At 54.2% G+C, this 21,509-nt stretch overlaps 1 protein-coding gene and 1 non-coding gene across 7 annotated transcripts; both read left to right on the top strand.

Moving 5' to 3' along the window:
* The first annotated feature begins 980 nt into the window (after positions 1–980).
* CTC1 (CST telomere replication complex component 1) lies at positions 981–20,425 on the top strand. Of its 6 annotated transcripts, none has more exons than XM_042966087.1 (23): positions 981–1,055; positions 4,863–5,026; positions 9,316–9,553; positions 9,703–9,914; positions 10,246–10,390; positions 12,993–13,277; positions 13,378–13,506; positions 14,028–14,260; positions 14,383–14,560; positions 14,649–14,849; positions 15,353–15,479; positions 16,069–16,183; positions 16,328–16,655; positions 16,758–16,847; positions 17,092–17,285; positions 17,663–17,751; positions 17,845–18,019; positions 18,289–18,366; positions 18,792–18,936; positions 19,027–19,091; positions 19,351–19,516; positions 19,664–19,790; positions 19,947–20,425. In XM_042966087.1, the coding sequence occupies exons 1-23, from the start codon at positions 1,023–1,025 to the stop codon at positions 20,084–20,086; spliced, it is 3,657 nt and encodes a 1,218-aa protein (XP_042822021.1). In that variant the 5' UTR covers positions 981–1,022; the 3' UTR covers positions 20,087–20,425. The 6 variants fall into 6 exon arrangements, with proteins under 6 accessions (XP_042822021.1, XP_042822020.1, XP_042822023.1 ...); XM_042966086.1 differs by having other exon boundaries at positions 13,348–13,506; XM_042966089.1 differs by lacking the exons at positions 19,664–19,790; positions 19,947–20,425 and having other exon boundaries at positions 13,348–13,506; positions 19,027–19,104; positions 19,351–19,439.
* Positions 20,426–21,125: 700 nt separating this feature from the next.
* On the top strand, positions 21,126–21,199 carry TRNAI-AAU. The gene has a single exon. It is a non-coding gene; the product is annotated as a tRNA-Ile (tRNA).
* The last annotated feature ends 310 nt before the right edge of the window (positions 21,200–21,509 follow it).

Raw genomic sequence — 21,509 nt, 5'->3', positions numbered from 1 at the left:
GGCTTTCATTAGTTGAGCCACAAATATTTACCCAGTTCATATGCATATATATTTCAAAGAAAGACATGGTTTAAAGTTTTATGTGAGTAATCTCTACCCAGGGAGTGCCTGGATGGCTCCGTGGGTTAAGCATCTGACTCTTGGTTTCAGCTCAGGTCATGATCTCAGTTTGAATTTGAGCCCTGTATCGGGCTCTGTGCTGACAGCTCGGAGCCTGCTTGGCACTCTCTCTCTCTCCCCTCCTCTCTCTCTCAATCTGTCTCAAAAATAAACTTAAAAAATAAAAGAGTCGTGGGGCGCCTGGGTGGCGCAGTCGGTTAAGTGTCCGACTTCAGCCAGGTCACGATCTCGCGGTCCCTGAGTTCGAGCCCCGCGTCAGGCTCTGGGCTGATGGCTCGGAGCCTGGAGCCTGTTTCCGATTCTGTGTCTCCCTCTCTCTCTGCCCCTCCCCCGTTCATGCTCTGTCTCTCTCTGTCCCAAAAATAAATAAAAAACGTTGAAAAAAAAATTAAAAAAATAAAAGAGTCGTATGCTTTTCCGACTGAGCCAGCCAGACGCCCCCAGCTCTTATTAGCAACAATCACTGTTCTAGGCACCAGGATACACAGAAAAACAATAAGTAGGATAAAGCTTCTTAGGTACAGCATAGCGGAGAAACAATTACAGCAGTGAGTCAAGGCCGTCACATAAGTATGAATGATGTGCTCAGGCTGCACTAAAGAGGAGACAGCTCTCTCTGGTTGGTAAGATCAGGGAGATCGAAAGATGCTTAGGAGCGACCAACCAGGCGGGCTACGTTCGAGCACCCGCGCTACAGCCCGTTCCGGGGGAGGCCAGACAGGAAGTCACGGGCGAGCACGGCTTGGGGGGGGCACCAGAGTCACCGCGGCTGCGCAGCGACACCCGGAGCCGGAGGCGGAGCCGCGGCCGCGCCCACCGATGACGTCACGGAGCGGCCTTCCCGAGAGCCCTCGCGCGACGGCCGTTCGCGGGCTCTACCTGGGCGTAGCCTCGGGCGCATCATGGAGGCCGCCACGGCTCCGGCTCCCGACTCCGTGAGTGCCGTCCTCCGTCCCTCGTCCCTTTTTCCTCGTGTGCCCGGATTCTCCCCTTTCTCCTGCTCCCTCCACCGTGTTTCTTTGCCCCCGTTGCCTTCCCCGGCCGCGCCCGGGCGAGGGGGGCCTGGGAGGCTGTCCTTCCTCCCACCGTCGCTGGTTTCTGCGAATGTGTTTGTTCCCGGGGCGCCAGCTGGGAGCCTTGGACACGTCTCCGCCCACTCTGCAGGCTTCCAACCCGTGGCGAAGCCGGGAGCGGACTCGTGGAGCTCGGTGGGGCTGAGGGTTCCGGGGGGGAGGCCCCTGACGCAGCTGCAGGGTGAAGGAATAAAACGACGATCGAGAAAAAACGTCTGAGACCCGAAGCGCACGTAGGGGTTAGCCAGGCAAAAAAAGCGCTTGAAAGAGGTTTCAAGGCGGAGGCAAAGACATGTTCAGAAGCAAGAGATAGAAACAGGGATCTCTGAAAAACTCAAGTTCAGTTGGGTGGTGATGGAGGAGTGAGAGCTGACCGTCTTAGAAGTCTTGCTAAATAGCGACCCTAAACTGAGGATAATCGGGAGTTAGTGGAGGGTTTTAAGCAGAAGAGCGATTGGAGTTTTCCTTTCCTGAGGTAGCGGTGCAGAGTACCAGTTAGAAGGCTGTGGTTGAAAAGCAATGAGAGAGGATGGTGACCCCGACCAAGGCAGCAATGTTGAGGTTCCAGAAGTGAAGACAGTTTAAAAAAAAAAAAAAAAAAAAAAGGAGGTAGAGTCTATCTAAAGGACTTGGGTCTTGCGTAGGGAAAGGAAGGCATTAAAGGAGGACTTGGGGTTTCAGGGTAGAATTATTTGGTTGAGGGTGCAACTTGCCAATTAGTGAACGTTGGAAGAGGAGTGTTTTGTTTTTGTTTTTGTTTTTTTTGAAAAGCACAGTGCTGGGATGTGTGGTGCCTGTACGTTGGCGAGGTGGAGAATCGGGGAGGCAGACGGATGTTATTAGAGCTTGAGATAGAGCTCAGCTAAATTTGCGTCTATGGATGGCTAGGAAAGACATCCAGTGGCTGAGGTCGTTGAGGGAAAAATGTATAGTGTTCTCAAACTTCAGCCTTTATCAGTACTGATCTGGGGAAGCGTATTTAAAATAGAGATTTCTTGGGGCGCCTGGGTGGCTTGGTCGGTTAAGCGACCGACTTCTGCTCAGGTCATGATCTCACGGTCCGTGAGTTCGAGCCCCGCGTCAGGCTCTGTGCTGACAGCTCAGAGCCTGGAGCCTGTTTCGGATTCTGTGTCTCCCTCTCTCTGACCCTCCCCTGTTCATGCTCTGTCTCTCTCTGTCTCAAAAATAAATAAACGTTAAAGAAAATTAAAAAAAAATAAAGACCTTATTTATTTTGAAATTTTTTAAATGCTTATTTATTCTTGAGAGAGATAGAGACAGTGTGAGTGGGGGAGGGACAGAGAAAGAGGGAGACACAGAATCCGAAGCAGGCTCCAGGCCCTGAGCTGTTAGCACAGAGCCTGATGTGGGGCTCAAGCTCACGAACCATGAGATCATGACTTGAGCTGAAGTCAGAAGCTTAACTGATGAAGCCACACAGGTGCCTCTTAAACACTTTATATTTAAGCAGTCTCTACACCCAATGTGGGGGCTCCAACTCACAATCAAGAGTCACCTGCTCTACTGACTAAGCCAGCCAGGTGCCTCAATTTTTTTTTTCTTACATTTTATTAAAAAAAATTTTTTTTTAACGTTTATTTATTTTTGAGACAGAGAGAGACAGAGCATGAGTGGGGGAGGGGCAGAGAGAGAGGGAGACACAGAATCGGAAGCAGGCTCCAGGCTCTGAGCCATCAGCCCAGAGCCCGACGTGGGGCTCGAACCCACAGACCGCGAGATCGTGACCTGAGCCGAAGTCGGATGCTTAACTGACTGAGCCACCCAGGTGCCCCTTACATTTTATTTTATTTATTTTAAATTTTTTTTTTTTTTAACGTTTATTTATTTTTGAGACAGAGACAGAGCATGAACGGGGGAGGGGCAGAGAGAGAGGGAGGCACAGAATGTGAAACAGGCTCCAGGCTCTGAGCCGTCAGCACAGAGCCCGACGCGGGGCTCGAACTCGCAGACCGCGAGATCGTGACCTGAGCTGAAGTCGGACACTTAACCGACTGAGCCACCCAGGCACCCCCTTCACATTTTATTTTAAAGAGAGAGAATCCCAAGCATGCTCCGTACTGTCAGCACGGAGCCTGACGCTGGACTCAATCCCACAACCCTGGGATCATGACTTGAGCCAAAATGAAGAGTCAGACGCTCAACCAGCTGAGTCACCCAGGCGCCCCTAGGTGCCCCAATTTTGATATCCATGGCCATGAGTGACAGTGTTTGGCGAAGGTGGAGTGAAGGTGAGGTTTAGCGGTAGGGCTGTTTACAAGAACGCCGAAGTCACTAGAACGTGAAGACTGGTTTCTCAGGCTGCTAAAGATTGACTGAATGTGGAGGATTGACCGGAAGGTTAATAGAAGAGCCCTGGAGGAACAGGGATCGAGCTGTGATGGTTTAGAATTATCACTGGGGGTCGGAATAAAGGTCCTGCCCCTCAGTACTGTTGAACTCTGTCAGAATTTTAAAACGAAGGAAACTAGCATTGGAAGCAGGCCAAACTGGTCCCCTTTTCTAGAGCTATCTATAGACAGACAACTGTGTGTCCAGAATGTGTGGTAGGTATATAAAGTGGTTCATGTGCTCCTTAGGAAGCCTACATCTTAGCTGAAAAGACAGAGCAGAAAACAAATCCAGTGGGGTTATATCTTAACGTTGATTTAGCTTATGGGAACTCACGTGTATATACTCGACTGAAAAAAAAAATGATTAAAAATTAGGAGCACTTGATGGCTCAGTTGGTTTAGCATCCGACTTTGGCTCAGGTCATGATCTCACAGCTTGTGAGTTCGAGCCCCACGTCGGGCTCTGTGCTGACAGCTCAAAGACTGGAGCCTCCTTCTGATTCTGTGTCTCCCTCGCTCTCTGCCCCTCCCCTGCTCATGCTCTGTCTCTGTCTCTCTCCCTGAAAAATAAATATTAAAAAAATTTTTTTAATTGTGTCCTTTTTATATACTGCTTATAATGCGGTATGTTTAAATTTAAATATACTTGTTACCGTATGATACCGTGTCTTTTTTTTTTTTTTAAATGTTTACCCTTGAGAGAGAGACACAGAGACAGAGTGGGGAGGGGCAGAGAGAGAGGGAGACAGAATCTGAAGCAGGCTCCAGGCTCCAAGCTGTCAGCACAGAGCCCGACTCGGAGCTCGAACTCCCGAATCTCGCGATCATGACCTGAGCCGAGGTCGGACGCTTAACTGACTGAGCCACCCAGGCACCCCGCCCCCCCTTGTCATATTCTTTATGAGCCACTGAAAGGATTTTTTTTAAGGGTGATTTTGAGTATTTCTCAACTTGCTGGCTTTAGAACCAGACCCCATGTAAGATGGGATACCACTATATTGTACCTGGTGATCATGGATCTTAGACGTATGTCCAAGGTGTTGGGGGAGACCCACGGGGGTGTCACAGAGCAGTGTAAGGCCACCTGCATAGCTCCAGCGGTGCAATTGGTTATTACACGGCACCTACAGGAGAAGGAGGTAAGACCTGAGGTGTGACTGAATTACGTCACACCTAAGGTTTCTTCTAATGGCTCGACTCTGCGGCTTGTCTTTATTTACGTGCCCTCTTAATTTCTCTTTTTATTACTTTATTCCCCAAATTTCATTGGTGGGCAGGTTGGTTAGGAAGATGTTTTAACTAGATTCACTTTCCTCAGGAGCAGGCCTGGCTTGAGGCTGCCCAGACCTTCATCCAAGAGACGCTGTGTCCAGCTGGCACGGAGCCCGATGGCCAGTTGACTCAGTTGGTAATTGACTGTGTGAAGACCATCTGGTTGTCCCAGGGAAAGAACCAGGGTTTTCCCCTGCCCCTCAGCTACAGGTAAGGAGAGGCGGGCTCTCTAAGAGAGGAAGTTAACTTTGGGACTGAAACGGAATGACCTGTAGTTATGGGGAAAATGACAAGCCTGAGGGGAAGCGGTGCTACGGGGAGGAAAAGGTCTATCGAGCCCCTTCTGCTAGGTTCCTCCAGCCTCCATTAAGCTGCTTTCCTTTACCTGTGGTTCTCCTTAACTGACTGATGTCAAGGGACATCAGTCTTGTTAGGGACAAGGAGAAGAAGGAGGAAGACGGAAAGACAGAAAATTTGGAAAAAGGACCCCCAAGGTGGAGAGGTTGATATTCTTTTGTGTATTAGGAAACTAAGGTATGGAGCATTAAGACGTCAGCGAGTGCAGATGAGTTGTGTTTGAAACTGGAGTTTAAAGTCTTCTGAAGGGATTTAGTTTTTGTTTTTTTTACAACACTTGTGTTTCTTAAACTGTTCAAGGCAGTGTTAATAAGTTACCACAAGAAAAGGGTTCCATGGCTAAATGAGTTTAAGAGACACTGAACGTGTGATAACCTTCTCTGGGAAAGTCACAAGGCTCATTAACTTATTAAAGGCTCTGAAAGGCCTTAAAAGAAATTCAATTACTTCCTCCCGGAAGGAACCACTATCTCAAATATGGGGTGTGTTAATTCCTGTGTTTTTATTTATATGTAAATGTATACACATTCTATATATACGTACGTCTATATATTTTCTCATGTCTATTTTAGAGAGAGCGTGTGCATGCACACTCGTGTGCAGGGTAGGGGCAGAGAGGGAGAGGGAGACAGAGGATCTGAAGCTGGCTCCATGCTGCCAGCACAGAGCCCACTGTGGGGCTTGAACCTACGAACCGTGAGATCATGACCTGAGCTGAAGTCAGACGCTCAATCTACCGAGCCACCCAGTATGTTTTTATTGCACATGTGTCTGTCCCTAAGCAGTATACTGTAGAGTTTTGCATACTTTTTGCTTTTATATAAATGGCACCATACCTTATATATCCTCTGCGATTTGCTTTTTGTGCCTCGTGCTCGTGAGATTCACTCCTAATGATGGCTCTAGCTCATCTCTTTTACTGCTGCATGGTATTCTGTTATGATGTGAATATACGTATCACTGTCCTCTAAAAAATAAAAAAAGGTGCAGATCTGTTTAGCTTTGTTTAATTAGGCATCTCCCAAACTTACTCGAGCGTAGGATACTTTTTCCCTGGGCTGACCCTGCTTATGGCCGTTGGATGTCACTCGGCCCTGTGCTCTGTCTCCGCAAAGGCGAGGGATCTTTGGTGAGAAGACAGCTTAACTGTACTCTGTTATCTGAAACGTCATTTTCAGAATTCCGGATTGTTTTCTCAGCCATGGATTTGTTATAAGCCGATGGTAACTACACATGCTGGTCCACCAGAATGTAAATCAACGCACTGCTTCCTTCATTGAGAAGGTGCTGCGTGTGGAAGGCCTCCGACGAAACAGTGTGCTGGCCGCATCATACAGTCAGCACTTCTGCTCACCTTTTGAAAACCTTCACGTTTGCCGTGTTGGCTCCAGTTCTTTTTTATTTTCATTTTTTTAAGTTTATTTATTCTGAGAGAGCGTGAGAGAGAATGAGCAGGAGAGGGGCAGAGAGAGACGGAGAGAGAGAATCTCAAGCAGGCTCCACGCTGTCGTTGCAGAGCGTGATCTGGGGCTCGAACTCACGAACCCTGAGATCATGATCTGAGCCACCCAGGCGCCCCTCAGTTCTTCTTTGTAAGAAGTGAAGCGTGACAGATTCAGTGGAGCCTCCTAAGCGCTCTACCCTGATCCGGTTCCCTGCCCTTCTCCAGCAGCACCCACTGTCCTGAAGGGGAGTGTGGGCTCCGCGGGTGTGCACACAGTGGCCTCACTAGCCGTTTGCACGTGGCTTTCCCGTGGGTGGAGTTGCACCAGCGGATACACATAGCGGTATACATCTACATCCGGAACCTTTTCCAAATCCGGGGTTTGTTTAAAAAAATGGGGTTTTTTTTTGCCTCTTTGATGGGTATGAAATGATGTCTTATTTGAATCCCAAAGTAATTTCTCAGGACACACTTTCCCGGGGGCACTTTTCTTCCTGTGTAACTCTCCTCATCCTAATCCATGGGCCTCTGGTTTCCCATCTTTTCCTACAGTGCTTGTCCACGTCCGTAACTATTAAGGTTAAATACGTTGTTTATGTAAGCACAGGATGAAGGCTCAGGAGAAAACCCGTCCTGCTAACATGGGAAGGGCCCTGGGACAGAGAACTACTTACTGATTAGTCCTAGTAGAGGAGGTTGTGCAGCCTCTGGCAGTGGCGTAGAGTCTCCCGCAGGTGAGCCGAGTATGCGCCTCGTGGCCTCCGTGATCAGTCTAAGACGAAAGAGATCCGAATCTCTCCAGATTCTGGCGTTGCTAGAACAGTGGAGAAGAGGGAAGTCAGGAATTGTTAGGAAAGTTGGAAGCTTTTTGAAGTTTCTTGTTGTTTTCAAGATAAACGTAAAATCGATGGCAGGGTACGTAGAAGTGAGTCTGTAAAGAACGGTGGGTGGGGATCAAACAGGAATTGTTTGACAGGTTCAAAGATTTTAATCGTCTTTTTCCTTTCTCCTTGGTCACGTGCCTGCAGTGTGCCAGGCAGTATGTTAGGCAGTGAAAGTTGGAGAGCAGTGACAAATGCAAGGATTTGAGGTTCTCACCTTCAGTTTCCTGACCTAGACCCTGAAGAGTCTGGGGAGAGTGACCCCTGTCCTTACTGTTCTCTGTCCTGAAGGTGTCTCCACTTGCTTTGTCCCGGGCCGTTAGAGCAGTAGAGAAACAGGAAAAGAACATGGGCGTTTGAGCGAGGCACCCTTGGCTTTGCCACCTACGCCCCTGGGTTCCTGACTTCTCAAAGTTTCCTCACTGGTAGTGTTTACAGTGATTTGGGGTGAAGCTTCAGTGAATCACTGAGCGGGAACGGACCCCGTATCGTGTGTACGTAACAGGGACTCGACACATACTCGTTACCGTCTTTGCCTTTTATGCTGTGCACATCCGTGTGGGAGAGAAGGAAGCAGGTGTGGAAGGGGAGTGGGCCGTCTAGGACAGCGTTCCCCGCTGTTGGTACCCACACGGGGGTCATGTTCGTGATACAGAGGAGGGTGAGTTACGACGTTCTGTGTCTTTATCCTTTCTCTTCTTTCTGCTCAGAAGATGGTGAGCATGCCAGTGTGTGCGGTCACGGGATTACAGGTGTGAATCTGTCCCGACCGTGATAAGTTCGCCCGTTACCACGTTATCCACGCTCCGCCTCGTCACGGACAGTGGTGGGCGGTGTTGCAGCACTTGCCTTGGGAACGGCCGATCCTAAGCATCTTCTGAGATCGGGGAGCTCTTGAAAGCGACTCCCGTCTCGGCCTCTGCTTCCCCGCCAGTCGAGAGTTCTGTGATCTCCCAGACCAGGAAGGAAGCCTGGCCGGGGCCACTGAGGTCGAGCCATCAGGCACAGGCCATGGTGGCTGCACTGGAGTTCTCTGTGGAGCTAAGAGCCGCGACGCCATCAGGGGAGCTGAGTGTGGCCAGTGTTATCCCCACACTCCTGCCCGCGGGCTGTTCTTTTACTCCTTTGTGTTTCTGGGTCCCCTGTAGCGCCGTCTTGTTCAAAATGTCACTCAGCACCGACTTTCTTCCTGCCTGCCTTACTACCTAGTCTTTGGGCCTAGACCCCATCCTCATGTCCTTAGGCTCTTAGCCCTAAGGCTTTTTTGTTGTTTGTTTTTAATGTTTATTTTTGAGACAGAGAAAGACAGAGCCTGAGCAGGGGCGGGGCGAGAGAGAGAGGGAGACACAGAATCAGAAGCAAGCTCCAGGCTCTGAGCTGTCTGCACAGAGCCCGACATGGGGCCCAAACTCATGAACTGTGAGATCATGACCTGAACTGAAATCAGATGCTTAATGGACTGAGCCGCCCAAGGGCCCCTTGGTTGTTTTTAATTTTAGAGAGAGAGTGAGTGAGCTGAGGAGAGGAGTAGAGGGAGGGAGAGAGAATCCTAAGCAGACTCCATGCTCAACACGGAGCCTGACTCAGGGCTCGATCCCACAACCCCAGGATCATGACCTGAGCCGAAATCAAAAATCCGATGCTCAACCGACTGAGGGTCCCCGCCCTTGGGGCTTTTGCCCTTGAGTCAAACTCCTCTCTTCGTCCATGTTTTCTGTTGACTTTTCTTTGGGAACTTGGGGGATTTGTTGGGGTTAAGGATAATTTTCTAGGCTTGGATATGGCTTTGCAGGACCTCTGCTCCCTTCCCTCTGCAGCTTTGTCTCAGTCCAGGACCTCAAGACCCACCAAAACCTCCCATGCTGCAGCCACCTGTCCTGGAGCAGTAATGCATACCAGGCTTGGGCCCAAGAGGCTGGACCAAGTGGGACTCCCCTACCCCGGGAGCGGCTGTTACTCTTAGGGACACTAACAGACCTGTCAGGGGACTTGGAACAAGAGTGCAGGAAAGGAGACCTCTATGTGAAAGATAACACTGGTGTCCTGGGCTGTGAGGTGAGTAGGAAGGTGAAGGTCGGATGCTCAGATCCTAACAAGAATGGTATCTAGGGAGCGAGGAAATTAAGTCTCTGAGGGAAGAAAGGTGGAGAAGGGTGGATGGGACGCTAGGGTCCTGGCTAACCCTTGCTCTTGGTTTTTTCTAGCTCATAGATCTGGACCTTTCTTGGTTGGGCCATCTCTTTCTGTTCCCCAGTTGGAGCTACCTCCCTCCTCCCAGGTGGAGTTCTTCAGGGGAAGGACACTTGGAGCTCTTGAGTGCTCCGGTGCCAGTGCTCCCCCTGACCAGCAGTCCGAGCTCCCTCAGCCCTCTCTCTGTTCTCTATCCAGAGACCGCTTCCCGCCTGCTCAGGCACAGGTAGTCCTTCCCTGTCGGGGGGGAGGACAGAGCGCCATGCAGCTGGGAGGAGGGGGTGGGCTGGTGGGAGGAGGGGAGAAAGGTTCTGGGAGCAGGACGGGTGGAGTGTTCCAGATGAGGGGGGCGATGGGGCCTCTCTGGGTATCAGGAGTGGGTGTCTTCAAGTGAAGTTTGCCTCATCTAAGGTCAGGAAGAGTTTGAAGCGAGTCTTCGGAACGATCGCTTTGGCAATTTTAAATCACCACTAGGTTATTTATGGCGGAAGGGAAGGCATCTACAGGGAAAAAGAAATGGAAAGGACTTTTCCCTCTCCTCTTTCTTCCTTCTTTAGAGGCAAGCTCAGAGGTGTGCAGCCAAACCTGGCTGGGAAGCTGGTTCGCGTGAGCGCTCTGGTGAGGAGTCAGAAGAAAGCTCACTTTGTCCTGTCTCTTGGTGGATCCTCGCCAGCTGGCAGCCTCGTGTCCGTCGTCGTGCAGGTGAGGACTGGGGTCCGTTCGGGCTGTGGAGTCACGGAGGGGCCGTCAGGGCTCTTTGCAGGAGAGAGAGCAGTAGGAGAGGAAGGCAACTCGGGGAGCAGTTTTCTGGGACAGCGTTGTTGAAGGAGGAGTCCAGGGAACATCATTCCGACGCACAGGAAGCAGGGGGCAGACTTTTCTGCTGTGTAGTTCGTCTGAGTGGATGACTTGTGTACCGTGGGTGACTCTTTCAGACCTGCCAGAATCGTTTGTTTTTCCCCTGCATTAGAAAATGATACGTTTTAGCACCATTAAGACATCAAATATGTGCGTTTTTTTTTCTTTTTTTTAAGAGTGAGAGACCGAGCACGAGTGGGGAAGAGGGGCAGGGGAGAGGGAGAAAAGAGTCTTAAGCAGGTTCCATACTCAGCACAGAGCCCAGCCTGGGGCTTGATCCCACGATCCTGGGATCACGACCTGAGCTGAAATCAAGAGCCAGACACTCGACCGACCCAGCCACCCAGGCGCCCCAAGTATGTGTGCCTCCTGAAATTTTTTTGCAGTGTGCACTTTTTTGAAAACTTGGTACTTACTGTCTTATGACTCACATGATTATCTGAATAATGTTTCAAAAGCATTCGAAACCATTAAAGGCTAAAAAGACTCTCTTCTGTGCATGTCAGGAAAGGCAGTTCTGAAACGTGTAGCGCGGTCAGAATTCTTGTGTCCGTATGTGTCATGAGCTTAAGTGGCAGTTATTAGTGTGTTCAAGGAACCTGCAACGACTAAAACTAAAACCGCTTAGAGGCCGCCTAAATTTCTGGTCTGGTCTTTCGTCCTGGCTTATAGAGGAGCCTCTGTATTTTCTTTACATTAGACTGTTTCCCGTCCCCTAGAGACCACGGGAAAGGCCGTTCAGGGCAGAGCTGGCCTGAACAGGGGAGGAGTGATCTTGCTATATTTATAGGCTGAGGAGGAGACATATTGGAGACATACTGTCACCCTAGATGACCCCAGGGAATCTCTTCTGTGATGGAGGAGGTGAGATCATCTCTTGAAAATGAAAGACTGGACTCTGAAAAGAGAAGAAAAGGTTCAGGGTCCCTGCTGTTGCTAGGTATCTGGGGACACGAGGCTGCCCAACAGCGGCCCCGCCGGAGAGTGTTTGGCACTGGGGTAACGGGGGCCCGACTTCCTCAAGTGGGGCTTTTGGCTTAGAAGAGGAGTTGAGGAAACAGAGCAGTGCTGGTGTGCTGCTGGTAGGCTCGGGGCGAAGGGAGGCCGACAGGGCAGGGCTCAGGGTCTGCGTTCAGATCCTGGCACTCACACAGAGGAAAGAAGTGCTCGGCGTCTGAGTGAAGGCAGAGGGGCTGCGGATTGGTGTCCTGGTGAGAGGTGGAAGGAAGTCTGTGGAGCAGAGGGCAGTGGGGGAGGAGCAGAGGCACCCGTCTGTGCGGTCAAACTGCGCTTAACTACTTGTCCTGCACAAGCCGTAAGCTTAGGTGAGGTCTCGGCAATACCTCGCTACGAGGCGTGACGTCCACGGTCTGGTCGGTGGCCTCTGGTCGGTGGTCTCACCCAGTTGCAGAGTAGAGATGGAGGTCTGTGAGGTGGAGCACAGGAGACCGGGGGGTTCAGGTGTCCCGAGTAGGCAGAGGGCTTCAAAGCTCCTGCGAATGGCTGTGTGTTCTCTCGGCCCTAGAAGGTTGTTGCATTTGAGAACTGTCTTCCCCTGGTGCGTGAGTTTCAACAACCACACTGCTCCAGTCCATAGGATACCCTGCTCTCCGAGGCTTATTTTCTTTTCGTACTTTTGACGTCTCTCATTTTCTTACAAAATGAAGTTTTCAGCTTGTCATTTCTGGGTTTTTTCTCTCCTCTTGGCTCTCCCATCTTGTGTCCTGAGACTCCAAGGAGCGATCCTTCTCCATCTTGGCCCGTGTTCTCACTGCCTTGCTTGTCCTGAGTTTCGGACATCTTTATGTTGCTTCCTGCGCGAATCCCCCTTCTCTCTCCTCTCCGCTTTGACAAAGCAGATTCAGGACCCTGGGCAGGGGCCAGCTTCTTTCACTGAGTCTTCCTGGTCATTCCAACCCATGCTCACCTCTCTCTTTCCCCAGAACCTTGCGGAATGTGTGTGGTTTTTGACACTTGATCGCATATGGCCCCGTATCATTACTTGAGTTTGTGTCTGTGTTCCCCAGTGGTTTAAAGTATGTTGGGAAAGAGGGTCCAATCTATTGTATTTCCCTTAACATCTTTTCCAACACTGAATACGTATGTGCTCCGTACGTGTGGGTTAAATAAATGAGAGTCATCTGTACGTTACAAGGTGGGATGGGGAAATGCAAAAGCTGTAATTTTGGGATGGGATGTTTCCCTGTTTGGGTGGGATGGTTTGTATCTTCAGGGAGGGATTGGGAAACATGTGGCATCTTCTGTGAGAGGGAAGAGATCCAGAAGGTTAAGAGTTAACTGGCAGACAGGACCGATGAAGACGCAGAACAGATTTCACGAGGAGCAGGTCTTGGAAGTCAAGTCATGATGGAAAGAGACTCTGGCAGAGGGGCAGTGTCGTGGGAAGCGTCTCATGTACCGTGTTGCCTGCCCCTGCACGAGCCAGATCCCTGCCCAGCTGGTGTGGCACCGAGCCCTCTGGCCTGGTAGGTCCTATGTGCTGACAGCCTTGCGAGTGGTCAGGATCCGCGGCCACTGTTACCGCGTTTGGACGACCAGTCCCTCCTCCCATCTGCTGCCCCTGAGACCGGAGTGTGTGCGGGAGCTGGAGCTGGAGCTGGATGGACCCCTCTTGGAGGCTGACCCCCCGCCACTCCCCGCGCCCAGCAGCTCCCAGGACGGGGACAGGGAAGCAGCTCTTGTCCGGAACTCTACGCTCTTGTCATACACGGTGAGCGCGCAGGAGAGATCCGAGAGTTCGGGGGGCAGGAAAGGCGGGTCTCCAAGCAAGGAGGAAATAGCGATCGACGGGACCTTTGGCGTGTTGGCAGGGAAAGGTCACTGGCGTGCTGAGTCAGCCGGCCGGCCTCTACGAGGTGGACGGGCAGCTGGCGCTCTGCCTCGCCTACCAGCAGTTCCACAGCCTCAGGAAGGTGGTGCGGCCGGGAGTCTCCCTGGAGGTAGGTGAGGGGTCGGCTCAGAGGTCCTCTCGGCAACTCCCCCTGCCTTTGTGGACTGGCCTTTTTGTTTTGTTTTGTTTTTTTGCACTAGCAGCAGGGTATAGGAACGTCTACAACAAAAATATAGAAAGAGGCTGTGTGTTGGAGGGTGGGGTTGGCAGACTTGTGCCAAGAACAGTTTGGGCTCAGGTCAGGAAGGGCCTTCGAATAGAGGAGGTGATGCTGGGACCGAACGACATGCGTGGGGCCAGGACGGTCTCAGGCAGCTGCTGAGTGGCGGCCCAGCACCCGCCAGGGGCCTCCCGGCCGCCGAAAAGCGGAGTAGAGCTCGTGGGGGGTGAGGGCTCTCTGCAGGGGAGGGTTTGTGACGGGGCGAGGCGCGGGGGGGCTGGGAGGAGGTGCCGGTGCGGGAGAAGTCGCGTTTCCCCCGGAGGCCGGGCTGGGGGACCGCGGTGACTCTGCCGGGCTCGTTCAGTTGAGGGCTTCACCTCTGCTTCTTCACGTGTCCTGCTTTCCTCCAGCTCCAGGACGTTCACCTGCTGCAGTCCGTGGGCGGAGGGACGAGAAGGCCAGTGCTGGCCCCCTGCCTCCACGGCGCCATCCTGCTCCGGGGCTTCTCTTGCCAGAAGCCCGAGACTCAGTCGTTCCACCAGGCCCAGGGGGCCTCCCTGTATGAGCAGCTGGTGTGGGAACGTCAGCTAGGACTTCCCCTGTACCTGTGGGCCACCAAGGCACTGGAGGAGCTGGCCTGCAAGTGAGGACAGGGGTCCGGGCTGGGGGCCTGGGGGGTAGGACGCCTCCTGGGAAAGGGGAGCAGGGGCGTCGAAGAGGCGCCTCTGCCTTTGGGGGACATGACCGCCTCTCCTCCTGGCCAAGGCTCTGTCCCCACGTGCTGAGACACCACCAGCTCCTGCAGCACTCCTGTCCTGGGAACCCCAGCCCGGGGCTGCAGCTTCTGGCCCCCATCCTGGACGTTCTAGCTCCGCCCGGCAGCAGCCGTCGCAATGCCCACAAGGAGATCCTCGAAGATCCACATCACTGTCCCCTACAGAAGGTACGAGCGTGTGCGGGGAAGGCGAGGCGGGTGGCAGGGCCAGCGTACCGCGGGGCGCGCGGTGTGACTGCCCTGCTCTCCCTGACAGTACACGCGGCTGCAGACCCCTTGCTCTTTCCCTACTCTGGCCACCCTGAAAGACCAAGGCCGGTGCAGGGCCTGGGCCGCCTTTGACGCTAAGACCCTCCTGCCCCTCCCGGAGGCCTCTCATCTGACCAGCGGCCAGCTCAACCAGCGTCTGTCGTGGTCCTGGCTCTCTCTGCTGCCCTCCACCTTCCACCCGCCCCAGGTAGGTGGGGCGCCAGCAGGGCTCAGGGACCCCGGTTTTTGCCGCCCTCCCTGCCGCTGTCGTCGCCCTTCCTCGTCATTGTGGCCGCACTAGCCTTCTACTTACACCGCCCGTCTCTTGTCAGCCCTATCCGTTCATTCTCCCTGCGGCAGACGGGAGAGTGGGCTAAAACCTCCCTGGGCTCACAAAGCTCTCTTGCTCTCAATCCTTTTTTGTTTCTGCCAGTGCTCGTGAGATAAACCCACCCTCCTTCCTGTGTCCTGTGAGGCCCCGTACGGTCTCCTACTTCCAACCTTGATTCGTACGCTTTCTGCCCCGCTCCTGAACGTGTGAACGTGCGTGTGTTTTTTTATATCTGTCTTCCCCATCCGATACGAGTTCTTTGAGGTCAGAAACCGCGTCTTTTCTGTTCACTTTGTAGCTAACATTTGGCGGCGTCTGGAGCACAGTAGATGCTGAGTATTTGCTAAATACTTGATACCCTGTCTTTCGTCCCCCTGCAGATTTTAATTGGGCTTCTGGCGGCTTCATCTCACAAAGGCTGCCTGCAGCTTCGGGACAGAAGCGGTTCCCTCCCCTGCCTAATCCTGGCCAAGCACTCTCAGCCCATCAGCGACTCCCGGCTCATAGGTTTGGAGTTCCGAAGTGGCAAGAAGATGGTGGACGGGGAGGGTCTCAGAACAGCAGGGTTGGGGAGGGGGGATCTCCTGGGATTTTCTCGAGATGCGAAGTGGCATATGTTGAACCACAAGTTCGGGGACAAGTCCGGGACGCCAGTACTGGCAGAGGACCGGAGCCAGGGTTTTTCTAGCGAGGACTCCAATTCCCAGTGTTCATCTCTCCTACCGTAGCTCCTGATGTGCACGGCAGATGACGCTTCTTAATTTGGGAGAGTGATGGTCTTCTTTGGACTTGCTGAGATTTATAGACCGGGAAAGTTCCTGTAAAGGGAAGTTTCTTAGACCAAGGGACAGGCCTTGTAGGGATTTGTGAGAAAGTGGAATTGAGGCCGAGGAGGCCGGGGGCAGGCCTGGACACGTGGCCAGGGCGGTTTCTCCCTTGGAGATGGCATCTCAGGAGGGGGGCAGGCCTGGGCCCTCACGTTGTGTTAGGGGAGCAGCTCGGGCCTGGACTGGGCGGTGAGGCCAGCCGGGTAGTCTCCTCCACTTCCCAGCCCATCACTCTCTCCCCTCGCCAAAAGAGAAAACCTTCTCTCTAGGCTGCTTGGTGCGGACAGAGAAGTTCCAGTTGATCATAGAGAGGAACGTCAGGAGCACCTTCCCTTCTTGTAAGGAGCTGAGCATGGCGGGCTTCATCCAGAAGCAGCAGGCCAGGTCGGCCCTTCAGGCGGCGGCGATCCCCTGAGCCTCCAAGGGGAAGGGAAGGGAAGGGCCTGGTGCGGGTGGCGGGCGTCTGGGGCCCACGACAGCCAGCTCCTGCACCGCTGAGAAACCTCTCCTCCTTGTCTGTCCCGACAGGGTCTACATCCAGTTCTTCCTGGCTGACGCCCTGATCCTGCCTGTGCCGAGACCCTTGCTTCTCTCAGCCGCCTCCCTCGCACCTTCTCAGACAGAGCCCGCCCTGCCAGAGGGCCCTCCCACAGAACAGAGCCGACTGTTCTTGCTGTCCCACAAGGAGGCACTGATGAAGAGGAACTTCGGTGTCCCCCCAGGAGCTAGTCCAGAGGTGCCCAAGCCCGTTCTCAGCTTCTACGTATCAGGGCGCTGGCTTGGGGGCACCCAGAGGAAGGAGGGGACTGCATGGGGCCCACCTGAGCCCGAGGGAGATGAGAGCGAGGATCAGAAGGTAACCTGGACCGTGGGGATCCGGGGGGCCTGGCATCCCGTGCCCCTAGCTCCTGCCGGAGGCCCCAGCACCTCCCTCTCTCCTTCCCTCCCTCCCTCCCAGGTTCTCTTAGTCTTCCGTGGCTCCTCCATCCGCTGGTTCGAGTTCTTGCACCCGGGTCGAGTGTACCGACTGGTGGCTCCTGGCCCTCCCGTGAGTGCCCCGCCTTGTCCTTCCTTCACCCTTCCCCGGGCGGCTTTTTCGACTTGGGGTCTGGAGAGCAAGCGGCAGTGCCTGGCTACTGTCGAGGTTCCCCGGAGGAAAGGCGGAAAGCCTGTCTGAATCTGGACGGCTTCTCTCACCAGGCTCCAGAAGGAAAGCAAAATCGCCCCGGTATTTTGTGAGCCTCCCTCTGGAGCAGGACACACTCACCGAGTTGTCTTCCTGTCCCCGGCAGACGCCACTGTTGTTCGCGGAGGGCGGGCCGTCCTGCGTCCCGCAGCGTCCTCTGGAGCTGGCCGGCTGCACGTCCTGCCTCACTGTGCGGGACGAGTGGACCGTGGAACTGGAGAGCAGCCGGGACCTCCCCGCCGCGCCTGACGCCAACAAGGCCCTGCCCGAGACCTCGCTGGCCGACCTGCTCAGTGGCGAGTAAATGTCCGCCGGCTTCGCCGGCCGCTCTGGCCGCTCGCTCTCCTCCCCCCGCGGCCGGGTTGGGTGGACCGCGTTCTCCGCCGTAGCGTGCGTCTCTTGGGCGTGCCTTAGCTCCTAGAGGAATGGCGTCCTCGGGAGGTGGAAGTGGTGATTCAGGCCTGGCTTCCCCCCTGGCAAGTTCTTGTTCTGAAAAGATCGTGAGCAGACTTTCTCACAACTAAGGAAAAGCCGTAGCAGTAAAAGGAAATATTAAAAAAAAAAGGAAGAAATTGACAAGGAAGGGCCTTTTTAGTGCAAGCAGTGGCTTGTGCTCAAATCTCTTCCCGTTCTCCGCTTTCTTACTCTGTCGTTCCTGTATTTCTGTGACCCGACAGCCACACCAATTCCCTGGTGTCCTTCTCAGCTGAGGTTTTGTCACGCACACTGTGTGAACCGTTTCCGGCCCCTTTCTGGACAAAGCCTGGTAATGATGCCTCCTTTGGGGGGTGAGAAATAGGTTAGCGGGGACTTTATGGTCCTCGCAGATGCCACCGACCCCTCCCCTCTCCTTCCGTAGGCACCGCTCGGACCTCGAGAGGGTGCGTGAAGCTGACCGTAGCCGTGCGGGTTGCCGACTGTCCGTTCCCCCCTCACCTGGACATCTACATCAAAGACCCACACTTGCCTCCCCCGCTGGGACTCCTTCCGGGAGCCCGAGTCTACTTTGGCCAGCTGGAGAAAAAGATTTCCAGGTGCGGATCTGTGGGGCTGGCTCTGCCTCCCCTCCCTGCTGACGCGGTTCTCCCGCCGTCCCTTTGACGTGCTGTCCGTGCTGTCCGTGTGCCGTGCGTGCCCTCTCCCCTCGAGGGACGCTCCGGGCCGGTCCTAGCCTCCTTCCTCCCTCTGCTTTGGCGGGGCCGGGGCCCGAGCGCGTCCCTCAGGGGTCTGAGCCCGTGACCCGGTGTCTGCTCTGGTCTCGCTTGGCTTCTTTCCCTCATCGCTCTTCCTCCTCCGCTTGCAGATCCCATAATGTTTACTGTTGCTTCCGGCCATCCACTTACCTGCAGGTCCTGAGCTTCCCCCCGGAGACCAGCATCAGGTCGGTGCCCCAGGCCCTGATCCCCAGACCTCGTGGCCTTGCGTCCGCTTCCTCCATGTGGTCCTGGCTCTGGGAGTTTTGCCCTGACTAGTCTCCAGTGCTAGTGGGGCATGTTGAGTCAGAAGGGTTTCCTCTGCCCTGAATGAAAATGCTGATAATTACTGTCTTACCCAGAAAGATTCAGCGTTCTAAGCCCTCACAGGCTTTTCAGCCTAAAATGTAGCTCTCTTCCTTGGCTGACACCTTGGGTCAAGCCTGCGCCATGATCAGTGGTCAGAGGTCAGGATGCAAAATGGGTCATGAGGCTTCCCGGAGACTACAGAAGCCGCCGCTGTCCCCGTCTCTGTGCCTGCTCGGTCCTTCCAGACCTCGCTCGCTTCCACCCCTGTGGGCTGTTCTTGACCTCTCTCTCTCCCTGTCTTCAGTGCTCCCCTGCCCCGCATCTTCCTGGCTGAACTACTGCAGGGGAGCCGGGCCCCGTTCCAGGCCACCGCCTCTTGCCATATCGTTTCTGTCTTCAGCCTTCAGCTCCTGTGGGTTTGTGCTCACTGTACCAGCCTCTGCCCCCAGGTACGGGCGGGGCCAGGCGAGCCGGGCACAGGGCGGCAGGGAGTTGTGACGGGCCCAGGTGGGTTTGTCCAACCTCTGTCCTCACTGCAGGGAAGGTGTGCTCGTCAGGGCTCGACCTGCCCCACACAGACGTCCATAATCCAGGCCAGCGTCAGGTGAGCGCGCAAGGTGGGCACCCATCGCTCCATTGGTTTCTTTTCTACGCGGCTTCGTCTGTCTGCTCTCCTGTTGTTAGCACAGTTCCTGGCTTGTGGGAATTGCTTCATAAGTATTTGGGGATGAATGAACTAAAGAAAAATGAGTTAAGATGGGGCCGGGGGGGGGGGTGCGGACAGAGAGGTGTGTCGGGTCCCCCCAGGGCACCGGGGTTTGCCGTGGGAGTTCTTGCTTCTCCCCGGCCCCTCCTTCCCCCAGGCTCCTGGTAGAGGACGGCACTGCCGAGGCTTTGGTCACCTGTAAGAATCATCACGTGGCAACGGCTCTAGGGCTCTGTCCCAGTGAGTGGACGTCCCTCCTGGAGTGTGTCCGTGGGCCGGGGAAGGTGGCCTTGCAATTTACAGGTCCTGGAGCCCAGGTGGAGGTGAGACATGGCTGGGAGGTGGGGGGGCTGGATACCTAGATTCCCAAGGGTTTGGTAGAAAGTTCAAGAATTTGAAAAAAAAATTTTTTTCTGGGGAAAAAAAAGTAAAAAATTGAATTCTGCTTAATCCTGAGTCTGCCTTTCTAGTCTTCAGCCAAGATCGATGAGCCTTTGGTCCTCTTCCTCCGGACGCTTTGTACCAGCTTTTCTGTCCTCCGTCCTGTTGTGCTTTCCTTTGAGCTTGAGAGGAAATCCTCCATGGTCACCGTGTTGGGTAAGGGAGGAGGGGTGTGTAGACAGATGGGTCCCAGGAGGAAGGGGGAAGAGCGAGTGATTGCTGGGGGCATTTCCAGAACTGCGGAGGAAGACAGTGGACGGGGACGACAGACCACACGCAGAGGACATACACTTTCCTCTCTTCCCGTTGCAGAACCTCCTCGGCTACAGCGGTTCCAGTGTGGGGAGCTGACTCTCCTGACTCGTGTGAATCCCAGGATCCATCTGTCCTGCCTTTCCATCCAGGAGCCCAAGCACCCCAGCTCCCTGGGAGCCTTTTCCTTGTCCTGCTAACGGGGACTTCAAGGGTGGCCTGAAAGTCCTTCCCGCGGTGTTGGAGGCCCTGAGGCCCCTGCCCATCTCCTCCCCTCGTTGTCCCCTTACCTGTTCTGTGATCGCACCGGGACCCCAGGTCCCCGAATCCACAAACTGCTGTCCTCCTACAGTTTTCTGTTCTGGTGCCAGTCTGCCTTGAAATTATTGAAATGGGCAAATCCTGGCACTCTTGATATTTCTTTTCTGGTAGGGGTCAAGGCATTGGCCCTGACAGGTGGCCCTGAGCACCTGGGTTCTGCCTTGGTGGGGGGTATTTGTGATAGGCCCCTTGGCCTGCAATAAAGCTCTGGTGATGTATCTCACTCTTGCTTTTCTCAGGGTCCCAGGCCTCCTGACCTCCAGGCAGTCAGCCCATCATTTCGGTTCTTGTTTGTTGCTAGTGGCAAAATCGGTTTAGAGAAGAGCTTCTGGTCCAACAAAGATAACCAAAAGTCATGCCTTAAAGGGAAGAAATTGGGGAGTGGAGGGCAGGGTAGACGAGGTGGCTATGATGGTCTCAGCCAGCAAGGTTGGGCCCAGGGAGAAGTCAAGTGCACCAGCCTAGAGGGCTGGGGAGAACACGATGGGTACGGGGGAAGGGGGGTGCCAAGCGCTAGCAGGACACATGAGGAAGCTGGGGTGCCTGTGTTGGGGACCCCCCCCCCCCGCCGCCCCGCTATCAGGGCTGAGGGTTTCTTATAGGCCAGGCAGATCATTGGTCAAAACCCTGAGACCGGCAGGAATTCTGAAGTCCGAACCCATCGATTCAGGAGTTGGCAGGAGCAGTTATTTGAGGGTGATGATGCATCTGGCTGGTCTGGTTCTTTCGCGGGAGCTGCTCGCTACAGCCACGTCGCCTCTTAGAGGCGTTCAGAGGCGGCCTTAACTGGCCGTTAGGGGTCGCTTCCAGTTCGCATCTGGGAAACTTTTCGGTCGTGACGTCGTGGGTCTTCTGGTGGCATTGCCTATACTTGAGTGATGCATATGTAGAGACTTGAGCCGCTCTTTTGGCGCAGCTGGCCGGTTAGCTCAGTTGGTTAGAGCGTGGTGCTAATAACGCCAAGGTCGCGGGTTCGATCCCCGTACGGGCCAGAGTGGTCTTTTTATCTTTTTTTTTTTTTTTTTTTTCTTCTCCCCTTACCCATCCCTCCTCCCCTCCGCACACCTGCTGTTTACAATCCACAAGTTTCTGCGCGGAACCGATGACTTTTGATCGCAGACGACATGGCACCCACCGCCTCTCAAATCGCTAGCACACTGCCAGGCTTGGAAGGGAGGTCCCCGGGCGGAGGGAGCCTTTTCCGGGAGGCGGTGGGGGACAGGGTCAGGTCCCGGCGGAGGAGCCCAGGGAGGCGGGGCGCGGCGGCTCCAAGTTCCCTGCTGGTGCTGTATCTGCGCTCTC

This window comes from Panthera tigris, chromosome E1 (assembly GCF_018350195.1).
Source record: "Panthera tigris isolate Pti1 chromosome E1, P.tigris_Pti1_mat1.1, whole genome shotgun sequence".
Taxonomy (NCBI): domain Eukaryota; kingdom Metazoa; phylum Chordata; class Mammalia; order Carnivora; family Felidae; genus Panthera; species Panthera tigris.
The sequence above is the reverse complement of the archived record's forward strand: the minus strand, read 5'-3'. Positions and strand labels throughout refer to the sequence as shown.

Excerpts from the sequence above, each read along its gene's own strand:
- CTC1 (XM_042966086.1), top strand. The coding sequence starts at position 1,023 with ATGGAGGCCGCCACGGCTCCGGCTCCCGACTCC. Across the intron at positions 9,554-9,702 it reads CTGGTGTCCTGGGCTGTGAG|CTCATAGATCTGGACCTTTC; the intron begins GTGAGTAGGAAG and ends GGTTTTTTCTAG. Across the intron at positions 17,286-17,662 it reads GCCGACCTGCTCAGTGGCGA|CCACACCAATTCCCTGGTGT; the intron begins GTAAATGTCCGC and ends GTGACCCGACAG.